The sequence below is a fragment of the Notechis scutatus genome, chromosome 2 (assembly GCF_049901735.1).
Source record: "Notechis scutatus isolate UNSWTSFEM ecotype Mainland chromosome 2, rNotScu1.2, whole genome shotgun sequence".
Classification (NCBI taxonomy): domain Eukaryota; kingdom Metazoa; phylum Chordata; class Lepidosauria; order Squamata; family Elapidae; genus Notechis; species Notechis scutatus.
This window is the reverse complement of record NC_142010.1, coordinates 182,031,132-182,055,249: the sequence shown is the minus strand read 5'-3', so window position 1 is coordinate 182,055,249 and position 24,118 is coordinate 182,031,132. Positions and strand designations below refer to the sequence as shown.

Below are 24,118 nucleotides of genomic sequence, written 5' to 3'. Positions count from 1 at the left end.
CTATTTGTTTTATTTGTTTTATTTGAACCTAGTTGCAAAATTTAAATTTACAGATATGTATCAACTTGAAGCAATTGTGATTGAAGGTTCTCTATTTTTCCAATGTTTAAATGTATTTTTTTTCTGCGTGCATGGATGCACCCTTTTTTCGTTCCTGATTTTCTGTTTTTCTCTCATTTTTTTTTAGGAAGTTGGCTGGATGCACTCTCTTTATAACAGGTGCAAGCCGTGGCATTGGAAAAGCAATTGCCTTGAAAGCAGCAAAGGATGGGGCAAATGTTGTTATAGCTGCTAAGACGGGAGTACCACACCGCACGCTCCCAGGAACAATCTATACTGCTGCAGAAGAAAGTAAGCCTGGAGAAGGAGACGTGGGGGATCTGAGTTCTGCTATTTGCTTTAACCTCCAAATCATTTGGGAACTTGATCCTTCAACTGAATGGACCGATAGACAGGCGTGGCCAGTTTGTTTCAATTCTGTTGCTGCCTCAAGGGGCGTTTTCACTTTTACTCTTCTGCTTAAATCAACCCACAGCTGAATGCTTTGGTATAACTCAAAGCCATTCTTCCCACCACTCTATTCTCCTCCATCCTCCCTCCCTCCCTAAAATATTCTTACATTTTAATTGTCCAATAAGTTTTATTAATCAACAACAAAGAACAAAGCATAGAAGTATGCTTACGGAGTTGCACTGGGAGTTCTCAGGTGACCAAAGGAGGACCTTGAGATTATCTCTTTTGGAATTCAGTTTTTTTCTGGCTAACTAGCAGAGTTCCCGGTTTAAGGAAATAGGTCCAAATGCTAAATACATTTGATGAGTATCGATACATTTAACAAGATAAGCATACAAACAATACAGGTCACTTTATTAAAACTGTAATAACAATATAGAAAAGTGTACAGTAAGAATTTATGCTAGGGATAGAATACTGAAATCTCTTTGTCACAAGTACAGTAGTTACAGACAAAAGGCATACATACAGTATAATGCACATTACAACAACTCAGGCAGGACTAGGAATAGTAAACCCCAAATAAGTTACAAAGGGATGCTTATACAATATCTAGAAAGCATCCCCTACACATAACTGCAGATGGTTTCCCATGGTTTAGCGATATCATGATTTATAAGTAAGTTTGTTATTAATTTTAACATAAACAGGGTTATTAACTTTGAATACATTTAGGAAACGTGATTACTTTTCTGATAAACAGAATTTCTGTGGGAAAATTCTGATGAAATGTGTGTGTATGTGAGATAGAAAGGAAGAGACAGAGAGAAAGAAAAAAGTAAGAGAGAGAGAGAGAGAAAGAGGAAGGAAGGAAGGAAGGAAGGAAGGAAGGAAGGAAGGAAGGAAGGAAGGAAGGAAGGAAGGAAGGAAGGGGAAAAAAACCAAGGACCAGAAAACTCTGGTGATGACAGAAGTACCATTGCTAAATGACAGTAGCATTAGGAAGGGGTATGAGAAGCTGGAGAACTAACAGAGCCTGAAGAAGAAACTCAAGAGGATGTGAAAGTCAAGGGTAAAGTAATCCCAGTGAGCTATGAGTGCCCAGAGCTATGACTTCTAAGCTGGGAAAGTGTCTCCAACCGATCTCAGGAATGCCACCAGAGCTGTCTGTCTAGAAAAGTGTAGTACTATGAATAGCTAAGATACTAACACAGGATCTCAAACTCCCAGGCTTCTGGTAGAGGACTTGTGATTGAGGAAGACACATAACCCCCATAACGGTGAGAAGGGATTTTTCTTTCTCATGAAGAATGAGATGCTGAATTAAAATGCTCTTTTGCTGGGTATAAGATAACCTAGCACGCATATTTGATAAAATCCAATCAAAATTGGAAGCCTATGTTTAACATAACCGAGTCTGGAAAGAATGATATCGTCAAGCAAAATGAGGAGTTGCTCCGAGTAGGAGCCTTTAGCACCAGGCCACAAAACTTGTGTTACCTTCTCTGTTAGGCCTGAAGGCTGCCAACTACAAGGAATAAGGGAAACAAACCAATGGGCTTCCACAGATCCCCAAATCTGAATCAAAACAGGCTAAAGGGATCAGAGAAAACAAACATAGGCCAAGCCACAAGAAACAAGAGTACAAATATTTATGAGGAAAAAAAGATAAAAGAGGTCATGCTTTACAAACAAAGGAGGCATTTAGCAAAGATAGACGGTTTTAAGATAAGCTGAGAAACTAAACACAAAACAAGGTCACTGAGCAGCAACAACAGAGCAAGATTACGTGTTGTCGGGAAGAAAGCAAATGGTGATGTTCATCAGTAAGTAGATCATTGCTCAGATTTAAAAAACAAGGATTTTCCAATTTCAATTTCAGCTGACCACAGAGGAATGTTTTGTGAAGAAACAGTCCATGTGAGTTCCCAGAGGAAAGATCAAGTAGATGTATAATATCATTACCAACCAATTCTTGCATACAAACCCTTTAGTCTAAAAAGAAAAATTAAAGCATTAGTCCTATAGGCTGGGGGCCTCAATCTGTGGGCCATGAGGGGACGGCAACTGGGCCGGGAAAACGGTCAATGAGGGTGCGCAGATGAATGCTTGTGAGCAGCAGGCAAGTGTGTACACTCCATTTGCGTGAGCAGTGGGTGTGCGTGCACCCCACTTGTACAAATGGAGTTCCACGTGCTCTTGCTGGCTGTGCATGCGAAATCATCCCCCCCCGCCGCCTGGCTTGGTGGTCATGTGACTGGCTGGGCGTGGCCAACTCAACATCACTCACATCAAGGCACGCATCTCCTCGCCTGGCCTCTCATGACTGTGGGGATGCTGCAATCGTCGTAAGTGTGAAAAACGGTCATAAGTCACTTTTTTCAGTGCCATTGTAACTTGAAATGGTCACTCCACACAAGCAAAGTACCAGCAAAGGAGGGGGAAAAACTCCAGAGAAGTTCCAGAGACAGGAAGTCTAGTCCTGCCAAGAATGTAATAAGGGTTAACGGAGAGGCAGTTTCTGTAAGTATCACCAGAATGTTTCCTTCCTGCCTTCCTTACAGGATTAGGCCAGTAATTTCTTCAAACAACCGGTTCTAGCGAATAGGTGCAAACCTGTAGAATCCCACCCCTGGTTGAGCTACATCTTGGGTGATTGAAATCTCTAAACTATTTGCAGTACAGACAGAGTAAGAAGTTTTGATGTTTAAACTCTTGCCTCTGCTTTTAACTAGTATTTAGTCCCAGGAAAGTTTTAACTGTTTCCATTGTTTTAAGTTACTTTATTGTAAAACAGAGACCCTGCTTTACAATCTATTCAGATTGGTGCAAATTCTGAGAAACTTATAACTGCTTTCATTAGTGACAAAAATTGGTATTAATTTGACAATTTTATAATTGTATACCATAACTGGACTTTTAACACATCAAAGCCCACAAGCAGAGCTTTGGGTTTGAAAATTCCTACCAGTACTTCATCCAGTGCAACTGTAAATAGATTGGATGTTACTCCCTTTTTGACTGATTATATATATATATATTGTTTTTTCTTATCAGTTGAAGCAGCTGGAGGAAAGGCTTTACCGTGTATTGTTAATGTAAGGGAAGAAGATCAAATTGCGGATGCGGTGGTCCTGGCTGTTCAGAAATTTGGAGGTAACGGCTTATGTTCACTCCTGAAGTATATACTAAATGTATGTGTTTTTATTAAAAAACGATTGAAACGATAAACGCCCCAAAGACGAATTGCTAGATTGAAAGATGAGTGTTCAGGTATTAACGTGACTTGTTTTTAAAACTAGGAATTGATGTCCTTGTGAACAATGCAAGTGCTATTTCCTTAACGGGCACGCTGGAGACAACTACAAAAAAAGTGGACCTTATGATGAGCGCTAACACAAGAGGAACTTACCTGACGTACGTGATTGTGGACGATGCACCTTCTGAAATATTGAGATTTATGTACCCATTTTTTTTTTAAATCCCCTGCATTTAAATGAAAGACATGACAGATGAAACATGATTCTGGTTGACTCAGTTGCTCTCTACAGAGTCTGTTTCACTTTTTGGTTAGAAAGAATCTGTATTAAATAAATGGATTAGAAACTAGGAAGGGCTAGGACATTTAGGACAATAGTCATTTAGTGACTATTCAAAGTTACAACGGCACTGAAAAAAGTGACTTATGGCCATTTTTCACTCTTAACAACCATTGAAGCATCCCCATGGTCACCTGATCAAAATTCAGGCGCTTGGTAACTGGTTCATATTTATGACAGTTGCAGTGTCCTGGAATCATGCGATTGCTTTTTGTGACTTCCTGACTAGCAAAGTCAATGGGGGAAGCTGGATTCACTTAACAACCATGTTACTAACTTAACAATTGCAATGATTCACTTAATGGTCATAGCAATAAAGGTCGTAAAATGGGGCAAAAGTCACTTAACAACTGTCTTACTTAGCAACAGGCTCAATTGTGGTCGTACATCGAGGACTGCCTGTAACCCACAGTCACAAAATAGCCTTTTGTGTGACCTTCAAACCATCTTCCAACAAGCAGTCCATGGTGAAGCCAACGGGGAGTCACAAGTCATGGGACATTAGGCATCATGCCCTGCGGTGATTCACTTATTGACCACAGTGGAACTCACATGTCAGGCATGTCATGTGATGCTTCACCTAATGACCGCATTGTTTTGAGACAAAATTGCCAGCCCCGATTGCGATTGTTAAGGGAGGCTTTGGAATTGGAAGAAATGCCTCTTCTTCCATATATTTCTATTGGAGCTTTAGAATCCTTAAGAGTCCTTATTCCAGATCTCCCTGTCTGCTGAGGGGCACCAAGGGACTGTATGGAAGTGGGGGTTTTCAGTGATTTCTCTCCAGCTTGACAGTAATTTTTCCCAGAGACATTGATTTAATGTTGTTTCTGTTGTTGCCTTTTAGAGGCCAGGCAAAGATCTTTTCTTGATGGGAGCCTTTTATTTTTAATTTTCTGCAATATGGCCTGTTAATTAACTCTCTTTTTTCTGGTTAACAGCTGTCAAATTATTGCTTTCATTTACGCTTGGTGTATTTGTGTGTATTTTTAGCTAATTTTTGTTCATCACACTTTGCACCGCGGCTGCGAGATGACTAATATATTTTGGCAATAAATAAATGAAAACACATTTTCGACAAACTCTTTCCACACTTCCTTGCTCCACCACCAGACATGAAGTTTAGGCAATAGACAAGTAAAACAGAGGTTTAAGAGAATTGTAGAAACGATCATTTTCAGATATAATGGTTGTGTTTCATGACTGGATAAAAAGGGCCACCCTGATTGCTAAATCAACTCCATTAAACAACGTGGAGCCTTTTCTTTGTGTGGCTTCATCAGCCAGTCTATATGCTGCAGTGTTTCTTTTGCCTTCTGTATTGGACCCATCCATGTAGTTTTCTTGGCAAAAGTCTAAAAGTTGTTGTCATTTTTCTAGGATGTTTTTCATTTAAAGCCCTGCTATTTCCAGGTAATTTCACATTCAAATGCTAAATAGACCCCACCCTTAGCTTTCTTCCTCTTCGGAATGGAACAACTTGCTATAGCCAACTCGCTACGGCCACCTCATCACAGCCAACTCTCCGTGGCCAACTCTCCGTGGGACAACTTGCCACAGGACAATTTAACAATTCAATTTATTTAAAATAAAGAAAACATTATTTTAATTTTTGTCATTCACATTTCATTTTCTCCCTCCTCTTGCATCCTTTCTTCAATGATTCTATTCCAGAATTTCTTTGTAACTTGCCTGCAGCGAGTTGGCCATGGTGATTTGGCTATGGCAAGTTGGTTGCAGCGAATTGTCATAGAACCCTTCTCTTTCTCCTTCCTAGCTCTATCCGGATTTGTAGAAAAGTTATCTTTGCTGATTTTCCCTTTCTGTTGCAGCCCATCACCACACCCCCAGTGTCCCACTATTTAGTGCAACTTTTAACTCTGGAGTAGATTTTCAGAGAGGAAGAAGGGAAGAAAGTATCACAAATCTCACCAGTGTAACTGCTGTTGGAAGCATTTAACAAGCAAGAATAGGAATCTTTTGTTCATACAAGGAAGGCCTTGGTTTCAGAATGATGTCTTAAGATATCGTTGTCACCTAAGTTTCTAAAAATACTTTCTCTCTAATATATTGTGGTTTGCTTAAGACATTCAAAATGTATGAGGCATATTTTCACAATTCTTAAAGGAAGTAGTTTCTTTAAAAAAAAAGTGTTGCAGGTCTGAAAAGAATTTTGTATGAAAGAAATATAAATCATTGTTAATTGGCCTATCAGCGAGAAAAACAGTTGGCTTTACCATATTGACTAAGTTTTTCTCCGAATAAATTATCTTGGAAATAAAATAACTTCCCTGTATGAAAAGATTTCAGTCCAAACTTTGTTCATACTTCTTGATATTTCTGTGTGGGAAGCTTTGTGTGTGTGTGTGCGCACGCTAGTGATACGTTCTCTGTGGTTGTGTTCAGTCACAAAATGCATCACCAGCAAAAAAAAAAAAAAAGAGCATGGATACTTTTATTGTGGAGTCTTGGATATTAATTTTATTTTAGTTTTGCAACATATTAAGTGGGGAAGGGACCTTTTTCCTGTTATTGCAGTACGAAAACTGTGACGAGAAGGAGGAAGACTGTGTTAATGTAATTTTATACAATCCACTAATATATTCATCTTTAGCACTTTCACACAATTTTACTCAGATTCCTTTCAGCAATGCCGTTGAGGCAGCTGTCCATCTCTTTCTTAGAAACTTTTTTGAAAAAACAACAACATTGCGTTAGGTTGTTATTTCTATTCCCTTGAAAAAAGTTTGTAGTATGCTTGCTTGCTTTTCATAGATTTATGATTCAGGCATGGCACTGGACCATTCCCAACAATTAGGCCGTGCTGTTATTTAATGCTATTATGTCTGCCCCAATAATCTTTCTTATTTTATTTTATTTTTGTTTGTTTGTCATGGTCTCCAAAAATATGTTACAACCTCTATGGATGAGGAAAATGGTTACGGAATCAGAGAAGAGGTTTGATTCCCCAAACGAAGCAGGAGATCAAGTTTGCATATGCAATTATAGGCAGAGAATATTGGGGGAAGTCAAACATTAGACACATGTCAAATACATTGCAACATTTTTATTGTGAAAGGTTAGAAAGAAAATTACTTACAATAACATCCCACATACATACAATATTGAAGTTGCCTCCTTATGTGGGAGTGAAGTCTCTTACTTAAGATATTATTAGTGTTTCTTCTTTCTGCTTACACATGGATCCCAGGGGACATTTTGGAAAGAAAGAAGTGAGAAGTTTTACTGCTGTTAAGATAGTCACAAATGGATAATGATGCTCTCTTGTTTTCATTCTGCTCTCAAATTTTTGTTGTCTGTGCTATTTATTTACTCTCGTGCCTAGAAAGAACTTCTAAAATAATTCTTTTTGCAATTATTTCCTAATTAGTAAACTATAACAGTTATCATGAATCTGCTTATTTTTATTTGTTTATTTTTTTAAAAAAAATAAGATGCATAATTTAAACTCATCCTTCTCCAACCTGGAACAAGAGTAGTAGCAGTGGTGGAAAGGTAAAATCTGACTAGAATTCCAAATCTTTCTTGTGTTTGTTTTTATCCTCAGATCTAAACTGTGCCTTCCTTATTTGAGAAAGAGTAAGATCGGTCACATCCTTAATATCAGCCCACCCATCAATTTAAATCCTATCTGGTTCAAAAATCATTGTGGTAAGTAAACTTTTACTGCTCACTGACAGTAATTTTTTTCTATATGAAGGAAGCAGCTATATACATGGGTGTGAGGTGATAAAGACTTCAGGAAGGCAACTGTGATTGCATAATTGAACCTGTTTGTACATGTGTTCCCAGAGTTCCCTAGCTAACAAAATCCTTGCTGAGAATCTAGAAGTTGCTGTAAGAAAAGTAATGGCAGAGCCAGGAAGAGAGAGAGAAAAAAAAGGATCAGTTTAGAGTCATTACGTAACCACAAATATACTAAGTCCAATCCCCCTTGAGTGCTGTTGACCCTTATCTAACCAGGTACTGATTGTTAGTTGAGAAGATTCTGCATAGATTTTTAGCAGACCCCTGGTGGCGCAGGCTGACTCTGCTCACTGCCAGCAGTTCGATCCTGTCTGGTTCAAGGTTGACTCAGTTTTTCATCCTTCTGAGGTGGGTAAAAATGAGGATCCAGATTGTTGGGGGCAATATGCTGACTCTGTAAATTGCTTAGAGAGTGCTGTAAACTACTATGAAATGCTATGTAAGTGCTATTGCTAGCAGTAAACCAATTCAATTGAACCTTCAGGTGTGCATCTGATTTTTGACATCTAACAGTGGCTAAGGTTGGAAAGCAGTTGGTACTTGGTTTCTGTGCTTTGTGGTTCTTGGTTTCTGTGCTTTGTGTTCACACTAACATCTCCTCCATTTAATCTCAGTTTCAGAACATAAAGTAGAAGGTGGATGGATTTTTCCCTTATCCTTCCTCTTTGCTGCTGATTTTTCTCTCATCCTTTGTCTTTGCTGTAAGGTGGATGGATTTTTCCTTATCCTTCCTTTGCTGCTGATTTTTCTCTCATCCTTTGTCTTTGCTGTTGAAGATCTAATATAATTACATCTTATTTACTATTTTGCATTGTGTTCATAGTTGGCTTATAGGGGAGAGGAGGTATATAAAATTCTTCTTTGGTGAACCCATGTCATAGGCAGGTTTTCTGCAGGTTTTTCTTGACAGTGAACTTATTGCATCTTCAGAAGTCTCATCCATGAAGGCTGTCAAGGGCAAGCTCTTCTTTCAATTTCAGAACTTGAAGGACATCAGAAATGGCCGCTATTAGTTCATGACATTCATCTGCCTCTTGGGACTCCATTTCATGTTGAAATTTGATCCCTTTCAGAAAGGAATTTCTCATTTTATTGGCCTTAACTGAGGAAGTTGTTCTAGCTGCTGCAATTCCAGGTTTTGCCTGAAAGTTTCTAAGTAGTTTCTCCCTCCTGCATCTCAAGTGACAAGGCTGGGTAAGGAGGCAGTCATATCACTGTTGTATTATGACAGTTTCTTGTTACTTGTTCAGGTGAAGTAATCTCTGTGCAAGAATTTATACCCAATGCGGTTTGTTTGTTCTTTTATTATCGTTGTAACTTTGTATTCGAGATTTCTGCAAAGCAGCTTTTAACATTCAAAATATAATATTGCAATATAAAATATGTAACTTGAATCTCTCTCTTATTTACAATTCTTTGTTATCTAACCATGCATATATACAGTAATACTTTTCTGGATGCTTACATTATCTCTTATATGTGGAATATTGTTTGCAGAGACTATAAAGTCACCAGTGAGATTTAATTTTGTAATCAAAAGGTCAGAAGATGTGGGGTTTTTTTCCCTGTATGGAATGGCTCGACCATGTACTATGGCATTGTAATTTAGTTCTTATGCTTTTGAGAGAAATACCCAAAGCAATCCAATTAATGATCTAGGAGGAAGCTCCAGCTGCCTTCCTTTCACTGATAGGATTGGTTAAGCTGTCATGTTAATGTTAATGTTATTTTCAAAGATAAATGGCAAACTACTTTTAAAGCTGGATTACTTGCTGATGTAATTGCATCAGCAGCAGCGTTATGATATGTGTTTACCTAATTTCAAGAAAGATTATACTAACTAGAATGATATCTAGGCAAGATATGTATCTAGGAGATGTGGGTGGATTTCGGTCTGTATTGACTCCTGGCTACTGCCTGGACATGTCCCTGAAGATTTCTTGGCAAGGGTTTTTGGAAATTGTTGGCCACTATGTCGTTCCTAGGGCAGAGAGAGAGAGGGGGAGGGAGGGAGGGAGGGAGGGAGGGAGACTGGCTCAAGGTCACCCAGAAGGGATTTATGCCTCCTGTTTTCATGATTGCTAGCGCAAATGGAGCATGCGGAAGGGGCGTGGTTTCATGGGCCGCGTGCATCCCACAAATGGGGCCTCGCTGGTTTGTGTGGCCCAGTTTCTGGTATGTCGCAGAGCAGTGTGGGTCTAGGGGCCCGGGGTAGGAGTTGGGGACCCCTGACTTAGTGACTGTAATTCCGGTCCCAATTTCCATTGGCTACATGTAGACAAAGGAAAGGTCAAAAGAAGGGGAAAAGACTGAGAAAGAGGAAGTCAGTGAAATCTACCAAGCGAGAGAAGAGCAAAGGGAAATGCATGAAGTGGTGTATAGACATGTTGAAAGCAGGAATGTTTCGCAATCAGAGAAAAGAACAGAACATTGTAGCAAATGGTGTGGTGTAAATTAGGTTTAGCTATGTTTCCTTTTGTTCCTCTTTTTCTTATCCGATACATTCATTTTGGTGGCTTATTGTTTCTTACTTGCTTATTTGTACTTTTCATAATGCTGCTTATCCCAAAAAGGAATTGTGAGTATGTGTGTTTGTGCTCAGTGATAGTTATCATCTGCTCCCAAATCCTCTTGGGTGTAGTCTCTCTCTATGTGCCAATGCAGCCAACTCGGCAGCATATTTAGCTCCTAGCTATTACAGGTAGTCCTTGACTTATGGCCATAATTGAGCCCAAAATTATGAACATAAGCTATGGCGTTCATTAAGTGAGTCATTGCATGTGCCAAACTTTACCATCTTTTTTTTCATAGCGGTTAAACAAAAGGGGTGGTTATTAAGTGAACCCATTGTTCAATGTGGGGGTTTTATTAGAAACCAGAAGTAAGCGCCAGTTTCTGGCCACAATGTTGTGAATCACATTTATGTGACTGGGATGCTGCTGCAAACCACCATCAATGTGGTCCAGTTGCCAATCATGATGTGGTCAAATGCAATCATGATGTGTGCAGCCATTGAGACTTTGAATTCTGATCATAAGTAGATTTCCAGTATCCGTTGTAACTTTGAACGGTTGCTAAGCAACCGGTCATAAGTTGAGGACTCCCTGGAACTGCAGCTACAAAACTGGTCTCCAGTGTCAAGGGTTAAGTTCCCTTTGTAGGCTAGTTGGTCATTTCTTCAGAGACTTGCATATCAAGGAACATCCATTGAGGATCCAGATTGTTGGGGGCCCTGTGCTGACACTAAATTGCTGAGAGAGGGTTGTAAAGCATTGTAAAGTGGTATATGACTCTTAAGTGCTGTTGCTATTGCTATTTATGGCAGGGGTTCCCAACCTCTGGATGCAGGCCACTAGTGGGCTGTGAGCTGTTTGTAGGCAGGCCATGGAAACAGCGGGCTTGCGCATGCACACACGCATCCTTACTTGTGCGAATGCGCGCATGCACACTCCATTTGCGTAAGCGGAGGGCATATGTGCATGCTACTTGTGCAAATGGAGCTATGTGTGCGCTTGCGAGACACTCACGCGGAACCACCACCACCACCACCCGGTCCACCAAGCTGGAAAAGTTGGGGAACTCTTGATTTATGGGATAACATTCTGTTTACAGCAGGGGTGTCCAACCTTGGCAACTTTAAGCCTGGAGGACTTCAACTCCCAGAATGCCCCAGCCAGCAAAGCTGGCTGGGGCATTCTGGGAGTTGAAGTCCTCCAGGCTTAAAGTTGCCAAGGTTGGACACCCCTGGTTTACAGTATTCCAATAAAGTCAAAAAGAAAGCAGTGCAGATAAGATGACCCTTGATGGATCATATCAGAAGCGTGTCTGAGCCAGCTTTTTATTTCTACGGTAAAGTAGATATCTCTGCTTCATTTTCTACCTTTCTTTCTCCTCAGAATGGGATTTTTTTTAAAAAAATGAAATTAAGCCCGCTTTGCTTGCGTATATAAGGGAAATGAAACTTTCAACTGTTCCAAAGGACTGAATCTTTGTGCTTTGTTTCAGCCTATACTATTTCTAAATACGGGATGTCCATGTGTGTGCTGGGAATGGCAGAGGAATTTAGAGGAGAAGTTGCTGTTAATGCTTTATGGCCTCAAACAGGTACAAGTCTTTTTTTTTTAATTATTATTATTGAAAGGTTTTACTGATCGGCTTCTGGTTTTTAATGTGCTAAGTTTGGATTAGAATCTCATTCATTCAGTCATTCAATTGCATTTCACTGTTCATGACCTGATGGAAGAAGAGCCACGGTGGCACGGTGGTTAGAATGCATTATTCCAAGCTAACTCCACCCACAGTCTGGGGCTCGATCCTGACTGGCTCAAGGTCGACTCAGCCTTCCACCCTTCTGAGGTCGGTAAAATGAGGACCCAGAGGGTTGGGGACAATATACTGACACTGTAAACTGCTTAGAGCTGTAACGTGGTACAATGAAGCGGTATATAAGTCTAAGTGCTATTGGATATCATTTCTCCAGTCAATAACTGCTTCTTTGAGTCCTTGTAAGCTTCTCCTTGTGTCATCTGTAATTTATCTGGACAGTTTATCTTCAATCTCTCTTTTTTGATTGCCTTCCATTTTTGCAAATATCAGGAGTTACATTCCAAGTTTGGTCCAGTTGTTTCTGTTTTCAGAGTGTTGTCCTGCCAGTGGATTGGATAGCGTCCTGAACGTCTTTACAACATAGGTAATTTCTTTCCAATGTATTGATGGAATGGAAAGAATAATCATTATAAAATGGAGGTGCCCAAAACAAGTTGTTCTTGGAATTGGGCCTGGTAAGATGAAGAATGGAGCCAGATAAAAGGTTCTTGGGGTGGTTGAGAATGGGTAGGAAATGCAACAGGTGTCTGGAGTGTGAGTGGATATTGTGAGCAGCATTTGACTATTTGCCCAAGGCTGCACTTTCTATATTCTTTTTGAAGAGCAGGCAGAATAACAGAGTTGAAAGAGACCTTGGAGGTCTTCTAGTCCAACCCCCTGCTCTGGCAGGAAACCCTATACTATTTCAGACAAATAGTTGCCCAATCTTTTCTTAAAAACCTCCAGTATTGGAGTATTCATAACTTCTGAAGAAAGTTGTTCAGTGGTGGGATTCAAATATTTTTACCACTGTTTTGGTAGGCGTGGCTTGGTGGGTGCGCTTTGCGTGCATGCACCCACTTTGCGTGCATGCGGGTGCCAAATGCGCCCTTTGCACAGGCGCAGAGGTGTTTGTGCAGACGCAGAGGCATTCTAATTTGCCTCCTGCAAGCTTGCACAATCCCAGTCGCTTCAGCAGCTGCCGTGCGGCACTCTTCTGTGCCACGCAAAGCAGCTGCGCTTCAAATTCGGAGGATAAAGGTGAGTAGGGGAGCCCGGGCAGGCGGGCGGGCCCAACAACAGAGCAGCAGAGAGAACCGGTGTTCGGTCTCCGCTGTTCATCGCTGCTACTGGCTCGACAGAACCAGGCCGAGCCGGTAGAATACCACCACTGAAGTTGTTCCACTGTTTACTTGTTCTGTCAGGAAATTCCTCCTTGGTCCTAGGTTGCTTCTCTCCTTGATTGTTTTCCATCCATTGCTCCTTGTCTTGATTTCAGGTGCTTTGGAGAATAGGTTGACCGCCTCCCCTTCTTTGTGGCAACCCCTTAGATATTGGAACACTGCTTTCATGTCACCAGGGGTGGGATTCTACCAGTTCTGTCCACCTCTGTAGAACCGGTAGCTCTGAAGAGTAGCAGACATAGAACCGGTTCTATGTCTGCTGATGTTTTTGCCCACCCATTCACCCGGGCTCTTACCTCACCTTTATTTCCTGGTTTTTTTCAACTTCAGCTGCCTTGCGAGGCACAGCTGCAGTTAAAAAAGCAGGAAAAAAGTGCTGTTTCAAAGGCTGCTTCTCAGCATGCAGCGTGCTAATGATGATTTACAGGCGCGCGGCTCACAGCGGGCAGGGAAGCTTGTAAATCCCGAACTGGTAGTTAACCCTGTCATATCCCACCCCTGCATGTCACCTCTTTTTCATTAAACTCATATCCAATTTCAGCAACCTTTCCTCATATGTTTTAACCTCCAGTCTCCTAATCATCTTCGTTGCTCTTCTTTGCCCTCTTTCTAGAATCTCAACATCTTATTTACATCGTGGTGTCCAAAACTCAACGCAGTAGTCCATGTGTGGTCTTACTAAGGCATTATAAAGTGGTATTAACACTTCACGTGATCTTGACTCTAATCCTCTGTTAATACAGCCTAGGACTGCATTGTTTTTTTTTTTGGCAGCTGCAGCACCCTGCTAGCTCATCGTATTTAAATGGTTGTCCGCTAGAACTTCAAGATCCCTCTCACAGTTACTACTATTGAGCCAGGTACCTCAGAAACTATCAAAAAATCATTATTAAATCAACCCCTTCATTCTTCTGTGTTTTTAGCTATATACACCTCTGCGATGGATATGCTGGGAGGAGCTAATGTGGAAAAACAATGCAGGAAAACAGACATTTTAGCAGATGCTGCCTATTGTATTTTATCAAAGCCAAAAAGTTTCACCGGGAACTTCATTATTGATGAGGTTTTATTGAGAGAAGAAGGGATTAAGAACTTCGATGTATATGCAGTCGCTCCAGGTAATGTGGATGTAATTTTTAACACATTGAATTGTGTACTACACCAAAATGACTACAAATTATATGTCAGACCCCTAACTGACACATAATTGCTAACATAAATCACACTGATTTCAGTTGTTCTACTTATATGTATTGCTAAGTCCAGTGGTGGGATTCAAATATTGTTGCCACCGGTTCGGTGGGCGTGGCTTGGTGGGCGCACTTTGCACGCATGCACACACTTTGCGTGCACCAAACGCGCCCTTTGCGCTGGCGCAGAGGCGTTCTAACTCGCCTCCTGCAAGCCTCTACACACGAGCAAAGTCCAAGAGAACCTCCACCCTGTAAACCTGTTTGCGATGAGCTTTTTTTGTGAGGTCTCACTATTTGATGGAAGGCAAATTTGAAAATGCGTTCTTGATGCATTTTAAATTGCTCTACAAACAAGCGACAGGTAATTCTGGAATCAATTACATTCTTCAGCAAGGGTCAACAAGTTTACTTACACTAGGTATGCTGTTTTTGGAATCTCCTCTTCTCCTGTCCGTTTTCATTGATAACCAGCAGGAAAGGAATGAAGCACAGCATAAGATTTAAAATCCCGTTGAAAAAAAGTGTGGTTTCTTCTATTGAATGTCATGCAGCTTGCATGCTCCTTAATGCCATAGGTATCCCTCTGTATGATATTGGTTGAATATATTGGTACATTGCTATATTTCTGAAGCCCAACTGGAATGGATTCTGATAATCCAGTTGATCCAGGAGTCGTTTGATCCAAAATTCTCTGCCCGAGCCCACTTTCTCAACAGTGTTCTCTCCAAAGGGAAAGTAGAGATTGGACATTAACTGTCCAGGATGGAAGCGTCCATCTACATCATCTTGAGAAGCTTTCATGGCTGAAGAACAACCCCCGTCACTAAAAGAGATATTGCATCGATCCACCCCATCTCCCGAGCACCTTAATAACCCAGGAGGGAACTGGATCTCACAGACAGATAGCTGAATAGTGCCAAAGACCTTGTTTAAAACATATGACCATAATGGTGCCTGTCTGTAGGGATCCTAAGTTATGATTGTTGTAAATCATGAAATGGACTTGATTTTACAATCTTTTTTTGCACAGGGGTGGGCTGCTGTGGGTTCTCAGGGGTTCAGAAGAGCCCCTAGCTAAGATTCTGTGCAGTTCGGAGAACCCCCAAATCTCACTTCTGGCTGGCCCCGCCCACCCCTCCCCTCCCAGGAGTCCCCATGTGGCCCATTTTGGATGTAGTTAAGGGCAGGGCACACCTGGAGGCTCGGGGACAGCGAAAAACAGGCCTCCTGGAAGTTCGAGAAGGCCGGAAATGGGCCTGTTTCCAGCTTCCAGAGAGCCTCCAGAGCCCGGGGAGGGCAAAAACGCCCCCCTCCCTGCCATGGTGCAGGAGGCCAACTAAGCCACGCCCACCATGGCCACACCTACCCAGCAACCGGGCAGAAAACCCTTTGCTAAAATTTTTGAAGCCCACCTCTGTTTTTGCAGTGGTCATTAAACAAATGCCACAATCTTTAAACAAAACTAGTCATTAAACCCATTCACTATGGCAATGGTCCCCCATTTTTGCAGCTTGGCAGCCCGGCTGCGGGGGAGAGGGGAACTGGGTGCGCAAGGCACACATGCGTGCACAGTTCACTCACATGAGCAGTGGGCAGACGCCCTTGTCCATGCGCACACGGCTCGACTGCAAGTGGAGCTGCGCATGCATGTGTGCCAGCCCAACACTCGTGCAGTTGAGCTGCTCATGTGCTGGCCTGCTGCTTGCGCAACCCAATTCCAAATAGGCCACAGCCTGGTAGTGGGCCACAACAGTTTCGCTGAAAAACAAAAGTGTCAATTGTCAGCAAAATATGGTTATATGACCGCAAGATGCTGCAGACGGCTGCAAATGAAGTTGTATTGCTAACACCCAGCAAGTTTTCCTCAAACTATTCCATCTCTCCCATGAAATTCTGTGTCTTAGACAATTGGTCTGAAAAATAATTCTGATGCACTAGTGGGTTCCATAGCCTGTAGGTGTGTTTACATTTGGAAATCATAGCCCATTCTGGTTTCTGAAATGGATCTTTGCAAATATTTAAAGATGTACATGCATGTATGATTGCATTTGTGCATTTGCTTTAAATAGCACCAAAATTTGCCACATCGGATTTAAATTAATGGTTTGATATTATCATATGAAGGGTAAATCTTTTTTTAAAAATAACTATAATTTCTATTTGCCTTTTAGGTTATCCTTTGATACCAGATTTTTTTTTAGATGTGGATCCTGATACGATAGCAATGAAAATGGAAGCCCAGGGTGAGAAACTACTTTGTCTCTATCATTGGTTAGTCCAGGATTGAAGAGGGGGAAGTGGGAGGGGCCTCCTGCTGTCCCTCATAATTTTCATTTGTCTCCAGATCAATTCTGGAAAGAATTCTGGAATTTTTTACAGAACATGTAAAGTCTGCAAGACTGGGAAAAATGGATTGGTTCTATCAAGATTTTGGTTATTGGCCAAACTCATTTGGAGACAACCCAATGGTTGGATTCATAATCACAATAAACCATAATGTAGTTTGTTTGGTTTTTATATTAGGATAATGTGTTAGTTCAGACAATATAGTTTACAGAATATGTTACAAGAGCTATGGTGGCACAGTACTGCAGGCTAATTCTGCTGACTCCGGATTGTCATCAGTTCGGTAGTTTGAATCTCACCGGCTCAAGGTTGACTCAGCCTTCCATCCTTCTGAGGTGGGTAAAATGAGGTCCCAGATTGTTGGGGGCAATTTGCTGACTCTGTAAACTGCTTAGAGAGGGCTGTAAAGCACTATGAAGCGGTATATAAGTCTAAGTGCTTTTGCTATTGTTATTGATGACACTGGAGATGGTCTTTGCTCCAGGGGTTTGAGTCTCAGCGGTGGGTGGCATGGTGAGCTCCTGTCACTTGCCTCAGTTCTGCCCACCTAGCAGTTCTATGCGAGTAGATAAATATTTACCACTTCGATGGGGAGATGAGCTGGTATTTTGTGTGGATAGTTAGACTCCTGCTGGCGCTGGACCTTCTCGGTTGCGATGCCTGTTTGTGAGGTGGCTTTCTTTCTGATGCAGAGCTAGCATACACCCTGTGGCACACCTTGGAAAGTGTGCAGGCATGAACCAAGCAAGGCTAGCAGACAGCCAAACTACTAATCAGAATTAGCATTGTAGTCTCCTGTCCTGGCTAATGTAACATTGCTATATGCTAAATAAATAAATTAATGAATGTAGGACAAAGCATTTTTTGTGGCTAATTGTGGCTCATTGGTTGATTAAGTAAAACTGGCATAACTCTGTATCTTGTTTATTTTAATTGTAAATAAACATGTGCTTTCATTGTTATCAAGCTAGTATATAGTATCCATAGACTATCGCCCTTTAATTAGTTTATTCATGGGTGATAGTTTTTATGATTGCCGATCTTTTTTTCTTTTGTTCAGTAGAAATTTTAAGAAAACTCTTGAAAATGAGAAGAAAATCTTGGTCCTGAATACAGAATGGTAGAATCAGACTGAATTAAGAACAGGTCTCTCTGGAGATTTTAAATCACCCTTTACTAAGACACAAGCACTAATTTTTCTTCTTGCTGATGGTCCTATAGGAGCTTCTCCAACCTTCAAAGAAGAAAAAAAACAAGATATTGTGAAAAATGAAGGTCCTGATAAAACAAAGGCCGAAGGACCTGATAGAGACAAACCACATGTACACTTCTCTGCAGATAAACCAGCAGGGCCTGTAGCAGAAACATTTAAACTTATAAAAGGAATGATAAATGAAGATATTGTAAAGGCAACTCAAGGAGTTTATCAGTTTGAATTATCTGGTAAGGATTCTATACATATTTTAAGACATTGCATTGTGCAAGATGGCCTCATGTAATCAAGCAATTAGTAACGCACTAAACAATCTGTGTCCTGTTGGGTCATTTCAGACATACTTCCTTAATTGAACAGAGAGACAGAAAGATCACATGTAGGCAAAATGCACTGGGAGCCGGCATGACTTCTGACTTCCTGCCAACTTCCCCATTTAGTTTGCTTGCAGTAAGCTAGCAAGGAGAAATTCAGGGGAAGCCAGCAGAAAGCTGCAGGTTCACGGCCAACAGGCAGGTATATAGCCACCAGGTGGGGAAGGGAGCAAGGGGATGTGGTGGGGTGTAGGTCAGGAATTGGGGTGTAATGGAGGTAAAACGAGAGGTGCTGTGCAGATTTGAAAGGGTGAGTGGGTGGGTGTGAGATATGCTGTGCAGGTCAATAGGCCATGTGGGGAAGTGGAGCAGTTCAAGAAGGTTGCCTGATGGTCATGGGTCTGTGTGAGGGATGTCCAGTGGTTTTAGAGGATGCAGGTAGGGGAAGGGTGCTTAGAAGTGCTTAAGAGTATATGAGAGGTACCGACCAAGCCGGGGACATTGCATGGGGGGGGGGGTAGCGTTGGTTGGGAAGGGTACATGGGAGTAACCTATGTTACACCTAGGTCAGGGAAGGCATGCAGGGCAGCATGGATGGGAGAGAGAGAGAGAGAGAGAAGGTTGTGCAAGAGAACCATGTGGTTTCAGTACAGCAAGCGGAAGAGGTGCAAGTCAAGAAGGATGCATGGGAGGTTGCAGCAGTTGCTAAACGAAGCAATTGCTAAATGAGGACTACCTGTGTGATGAAATCAGTAGTCCTTGACTAATTAACAACTGACTTAGATCGCACAGATGTATGCGCACCTGCCCTGCATGACTGAATTTGGATCAAAGTTTATATGACACCAGCTTTTTAAAATAATACTGTTGCTAAGTTGCTGAAAAGCTCGTAGAACACACCCTGAAATTGAGAGGAAGAGCAGGCTACAAATCTAAATTGCATGGGAAATCAAATCAAAAGATGGAGTTGAAAGTGATTTAAAAGCTATTGAAATCATTACTAACAGAAGTAGGACCACATACAATTGGCTTTTAGTTGTGTTCTCTCTTTTTTTAACAGATATTTCAGTGAAAATTGCAGTTCAAATGTTACATTGAGCTTGTAAATGAAAGAAATATGCCACTAATTTATCTCGTATACATGGATTGTTATTCTTGTTTTAGGTGAAGAAGGAGGAACATGGTACATTGATCTTAAGAACAAAGGTGGCAGTGCAGGAATTGGTGAGGCACCTGGAAAGGTCGATGTGATTATGAACATGTCTGGTAGTGACTTTGTAAAAATGTTTTCAGGTAGGTAGCTTGAAAATGTTTACCCTTGTTTAATCAGATTTTCCCCTCCCGAATCCTTCATTTGGATTATTGCTTTTTGAAATGGTTCCTATTTTTAGAGACAGCTAGCTATACAGTGGGAATAGTATTGAATTTTGTGCTCAATTGATGGAGGTAATCTGAAGTTGTACTGGGTGGTACTAAACTCAGCTTTTAGTTTCTATTCAAAACCTATGCTAACATTTCACAATTAATTAATGATGCACAGGTGTTCAAATTGAGATATAATGGGAGGGGAATACTCACTTCAAAACACAATGCTGCTCTAGTTACTCAAAGCTGACACCAACTTCATTTTTAACCGTTGTTCTACTTTTGTACCCATCATCCTCAGGGTCACAGACAGGACTTAAGGTTTTTAAAAAAGTTACCCTCCTTCAGTTGAAAGTAAATTGTTTGAAACCAACAGATCATAGTTAATCCTTAACAAGAAAGAAGAAATATTTGGGAAGACACTTATGTTAGGGCTCCAACAAATCCACCCTCATTCAAATCAAAAGTCTCTAGCCGCATCTCAGAGAAAAGTAATTGATTTATTAGGAGTGGCCATGTTGGCGTAAGCTGGATGCAGCCATACTAAATTACATCATACATTTCCCCCTTGACCCTGGTCTTCCCCCCACCCCGTGGATGTGACTTCTCCAATGGGACACATCCATCTCCAAGAGTCATCCATCATGCTCTCCAATAACCTTCTTATGCTCCGACAACTTTGGGCTGCTGGGATCGTTATCTAGGCATTTCAAGAATGCCTTGTTTTCCCCTCTCCCCTTTTCTGGCAGCTAAAAAGACCAAAGAGTATCTTTTTAGTTGACAACCTACTTCAGTCTCTGAATAAGTTTTCTAGGGGAGAGAAGTGGTCCTTCAGCATTGGCATGCTCAGATTTCCTATCCCAAGGGCCTTAACTTGATGACTCAAACTTGATGACTCACTCTGCCACCACAAAAATCTACTTGTTAACACACACACACACACACACACACACACTGCCCCACATTTCAAAGATGGTGCAGGAGATGAATATAGAAGAAAAATGAGCAAGGTTCTAGAATTCTTAATCTTTTAGTCTGGAGGAGGGAAATAAATTGGCATCAAATTGCAGAGGCAAGTAGTTGCATTGAGTACTATCCTTCTGAATTGTGGAGGTGCCCATTACCAAGTCAATCGCAACTTCAGAGATCCTCTTTCTCTTATTAGCAATGAAACTCTTCCCTGCCTAAGATCTAATTCTAGTTCATCGGTTTCTGACAGCACCATATCACTGTAACATTCTAATCTGGAATATTGTGTTTCTCATGACACTAATCTCAGCATGGAGGATAAAGGAACTTTCTGTGGAAAATGTTTTGTGTATCCTCCATCAAGGCAAGGTAACCTAAGAATGGATCCCTGCCTGGATCGGAAGAGGAGTTCAAGCTGTCAAAGATCATAAGCAATTGGATTACTAGATTGTAATTGGATTACTGGATTTTTGGATTTGTGCTCAGTTTTGGCACAGGTTTTGGGTAGTTGACACCATTGTGCTAAGTTCCAAGGTGGTGTATTTAATTTTGGTTTAGCTTTGGCAAACTCGGCCAAGTGTAAGTGTTTACAGATAAACTCCGATTTAACAAAATATGCAAATCAGACTACTGTATTTTCCTTGACTAAATATGGTTGAAGTTTTGTTTAATTGAAAACACAAAATGCTTGTTTCAGAGACCTTTAATTGAAAAATAGAGGGAATAGTTATAGTGTACATCTTTTGTGTCCTCTTCATGTGCTATTTGCCTGAGATGTTAAGGAAATGATGATTTTAATAAAAAAAAACCAATTACAGCCATGTTGATCCCTACAGGGAGGTAGAGAACATCAATTCAAACTTTAGTGATATTTTTATTAAAAGCAACTAAAAGGACATAGCAGGGTTGACTATCTAAGCTTTCAAGGATCTTTGGAGGTCATTTTTAGGTAACATGTTCCTATAAATATAAAAAAAGGAAAAAAGAAGAAACTTTAAAAATTAAAGCAGAAGTTTAACTTTGACTAGCTTAATGGCCTGATATTTAGAGTTTAGTGCTTCTTGCCTTTGTGTGTGTATGTGTGAGAGGGAGAGAGAGGGAAGGGAGGGAGGAGAGAGAGGGGGGAGAGAGAGATCTTGAATTCTTCTGGGGAACTTGAAAGACCATATATCCTTTTAGGTCATTTTGGTAGTATCACAGAGATATGAATTTTGGCCATTTTTAGATGAAATTAGTAAACAAAAAAAATATAGAATCTTATATTAAGAGATTCTTAATGTTGTTGTTTAAACTAAGAAGATGTATTTACTGAAAAACCACCCAGTTTCTATTAATAAATTCAATAGAAGGATTCAGGGAGGGAGATATTTCAAATGTTTATGATGGCTTAATGTGTTTTATCCTTTTCCCCTCCCCCAGGCAAATTAAAGCCAACGATGGCTTTCATGTCTGGAAAGCTGACAATCAGGGGAGATGTTGCCTTAGCAATCAGATTGGAAAAACTGATGGCTCAATTCAATTCCAAACTTTGAAAATGGGGGAAATCGGTATCAGCTGAACTTTCAATAAATATGTAATGCTTTGCTGTTGAAGATAATGTCTCTTATTTAACATATTTTGATTTCATATGGATAATATTTGCATAATAACTGAACCAGTCCTAACCTGTTTTGCTTGGAATTAAAGACTATTATTGATTAAAGCAAATATTTGCTGTAATCACAGCACATATGACAAGAGTTAATAGATCATCAACTGACATTAAAAACACTGATGTTTTAATTAGACCATTAGTATTTCTATTTTATTCTATTTTAATTTAGAAAACATCACCATTTTGTTTTTTTCTGAGATGTCTATGTATTTCTAAATTGAAGACGCTATAAGCAAGAAATTTAATAACATGCAGGAAGACTCAGTTGTTTTGTTAATATTTAAAAAAAATTACATGAGTGCAATTTTAAAAATAACAGTATTACCTTTGGTGAGGGTTGTTGTTTTTTTTTTTTTTGTTATGTTAATGCTTGGAAACACAAGTGCCTTTTAGATTTTTTTCATGTTTCAATAATTAAATGTAACACTTTTGTAGTGCAAAATACTAATAACCAAAAGATGACAGAGGAAAGTTAATGTTTTCTGTCTCTATCTCTCCTTCCATTTATCAGTCATCTAGATTTTTTGAAGCCCAGCTTGGTATCTCTACACTAATAGAATCAGGTATTTTGTTAAGGGGTTTTACTTCTCTGGAAATGCTCAGAGATTAACAATCAAATGTCCTGCCAAGATTGCCTCAGATACGGTAGTATTTTAGCATAATAACTTTTTAAAAATACTGACTGCTGTCTACTGTCAAACTGTAACACAGAAAGTGGAAATAAAACATGTTCACATGTGCGTGTGTGGTTAAATACATGGTTTGTATACGATGGTTTTGTTTCTTAAACGTGAAAGCCAGTTTGGTGTGGTGGTTAAGGCACCACACCAGAAACCGGGAGTTCTAGTCTCTCCTTAGGCATAAAGCCAACTGGGTGACTTTGGGCCAGTCACTACCTCTTAGCTCTAGGAAGGAGGCAATGGCAAACCACTTCTGAAAAAGCTTGCCGAAAAAACCTGCACTCTTCTTGTCCAGACAGTCCTGAAGAATAGACATGATTGAATCGGAGACAAAAAAAATATTTGTAAGCATTTCACTAAACAATGAGGCTGCAGAAACATTGTAGGATGTTTTTCCCCTCAATATAACTGAAATATCTTATGTTGTATTTATAGCCTAAAGTTAGAACATACAAGAAGCTGAATTTTTGCAGGTGTAGAAAAGGAAACACATGCGGTAGATAAATGTTTTATTCTGGCACAATCCTTTGTTATTCTTTCTTCATGAATAAAATCAGATATAATTGACTAGAGGAAATCATTTGTACCCCAGCATTTTGGACAATATTGACTTAGTACAATATATTCATTTGGACCAAAATTTAGCAGAATGTTGGTTAAGAAATGTTTCTCCTCTTCTACATTCTAACGTTTTCATCAGTCAATCCCAAACTGCAAAGGCCTATGGCCCAGAAATTCTCCTCTGCTTGACAGAGCAAAGTGATTGTGCTTGGCCTTTGAAATGCCATGACATTACACTGTTTGTAATGTTGGAGTCTGATAGAACTGGAAAAGAGATAATGGGATTATTTTTCCTTTCCAAAATTCAATTTATTTGAAAAGCTAATAACAGAAAGCATAAATGGAACAATAATTAGTTGTGGAAATACAACTTGAGATTGAGTGTGTAAATACATTTACAAAGTGATATGCTGGTTGAATGTAGATACCTGAATAAGCACTTGTAGATTTACATGGTTAGGGCTTAGACTGTATGTCAGCCTTTAACTGCAGAAAATTCAGTCCAAAATAAGAT

The 24,118-nt window shown here is 40.3% G+C and overlaps 1 protein-coding gene across 1 annotated transcript in view; it reads left to right on the top strand.

The window, feature by feature from the left end:
* HSDL2 (hydroxysteroid dehydrogenase like 2) overlaps positions 1-23,103 on the top strand; it is a 30,918-nt gene extending 7,815 nt beyond the window's left edge. Inside the window, exons 2-11 of the mRNA XM_026672314.2 lie at positions 188-351; positions 3,511-3,609; positions 3,756-3,870; positions 7,621-7,724; positions 11,826-11,924; positions 14,233-14,427; positions 16,674-16,745; positions 18,070-18,291; positions 19,540-19,668; positions 22,129-23,103. Of these exons, the coding sequence (XP_026528099.1) occupies positions 188-351; positions 3,511-3,609; positions 3,756-3,870; positions 7,621-7,724; positions 11,826-11,924; positions 14,233-14,427; positions 16,674-16,745; positions 18,070-18,291; positions 19,540-19,668; positions 22,129-22,241 (1,312 nt within the window). The 3' untranslated portion in view covers positions 22,242-23,103. The remainder of the gene's footprint in view (positions 1-187; positions 352-3,510; positions 3,610-3,755; positions 3,871-7,620; positions 7,725-11,825; positions 11,925-14,232; positions 14,428-16,673; positions 16,746-18,069; positions 18,292-19,539; positions 19,669-22,128) is intronic.
* Positions 23,104-24,118: the final 1,015 nt, after the last annotated feature.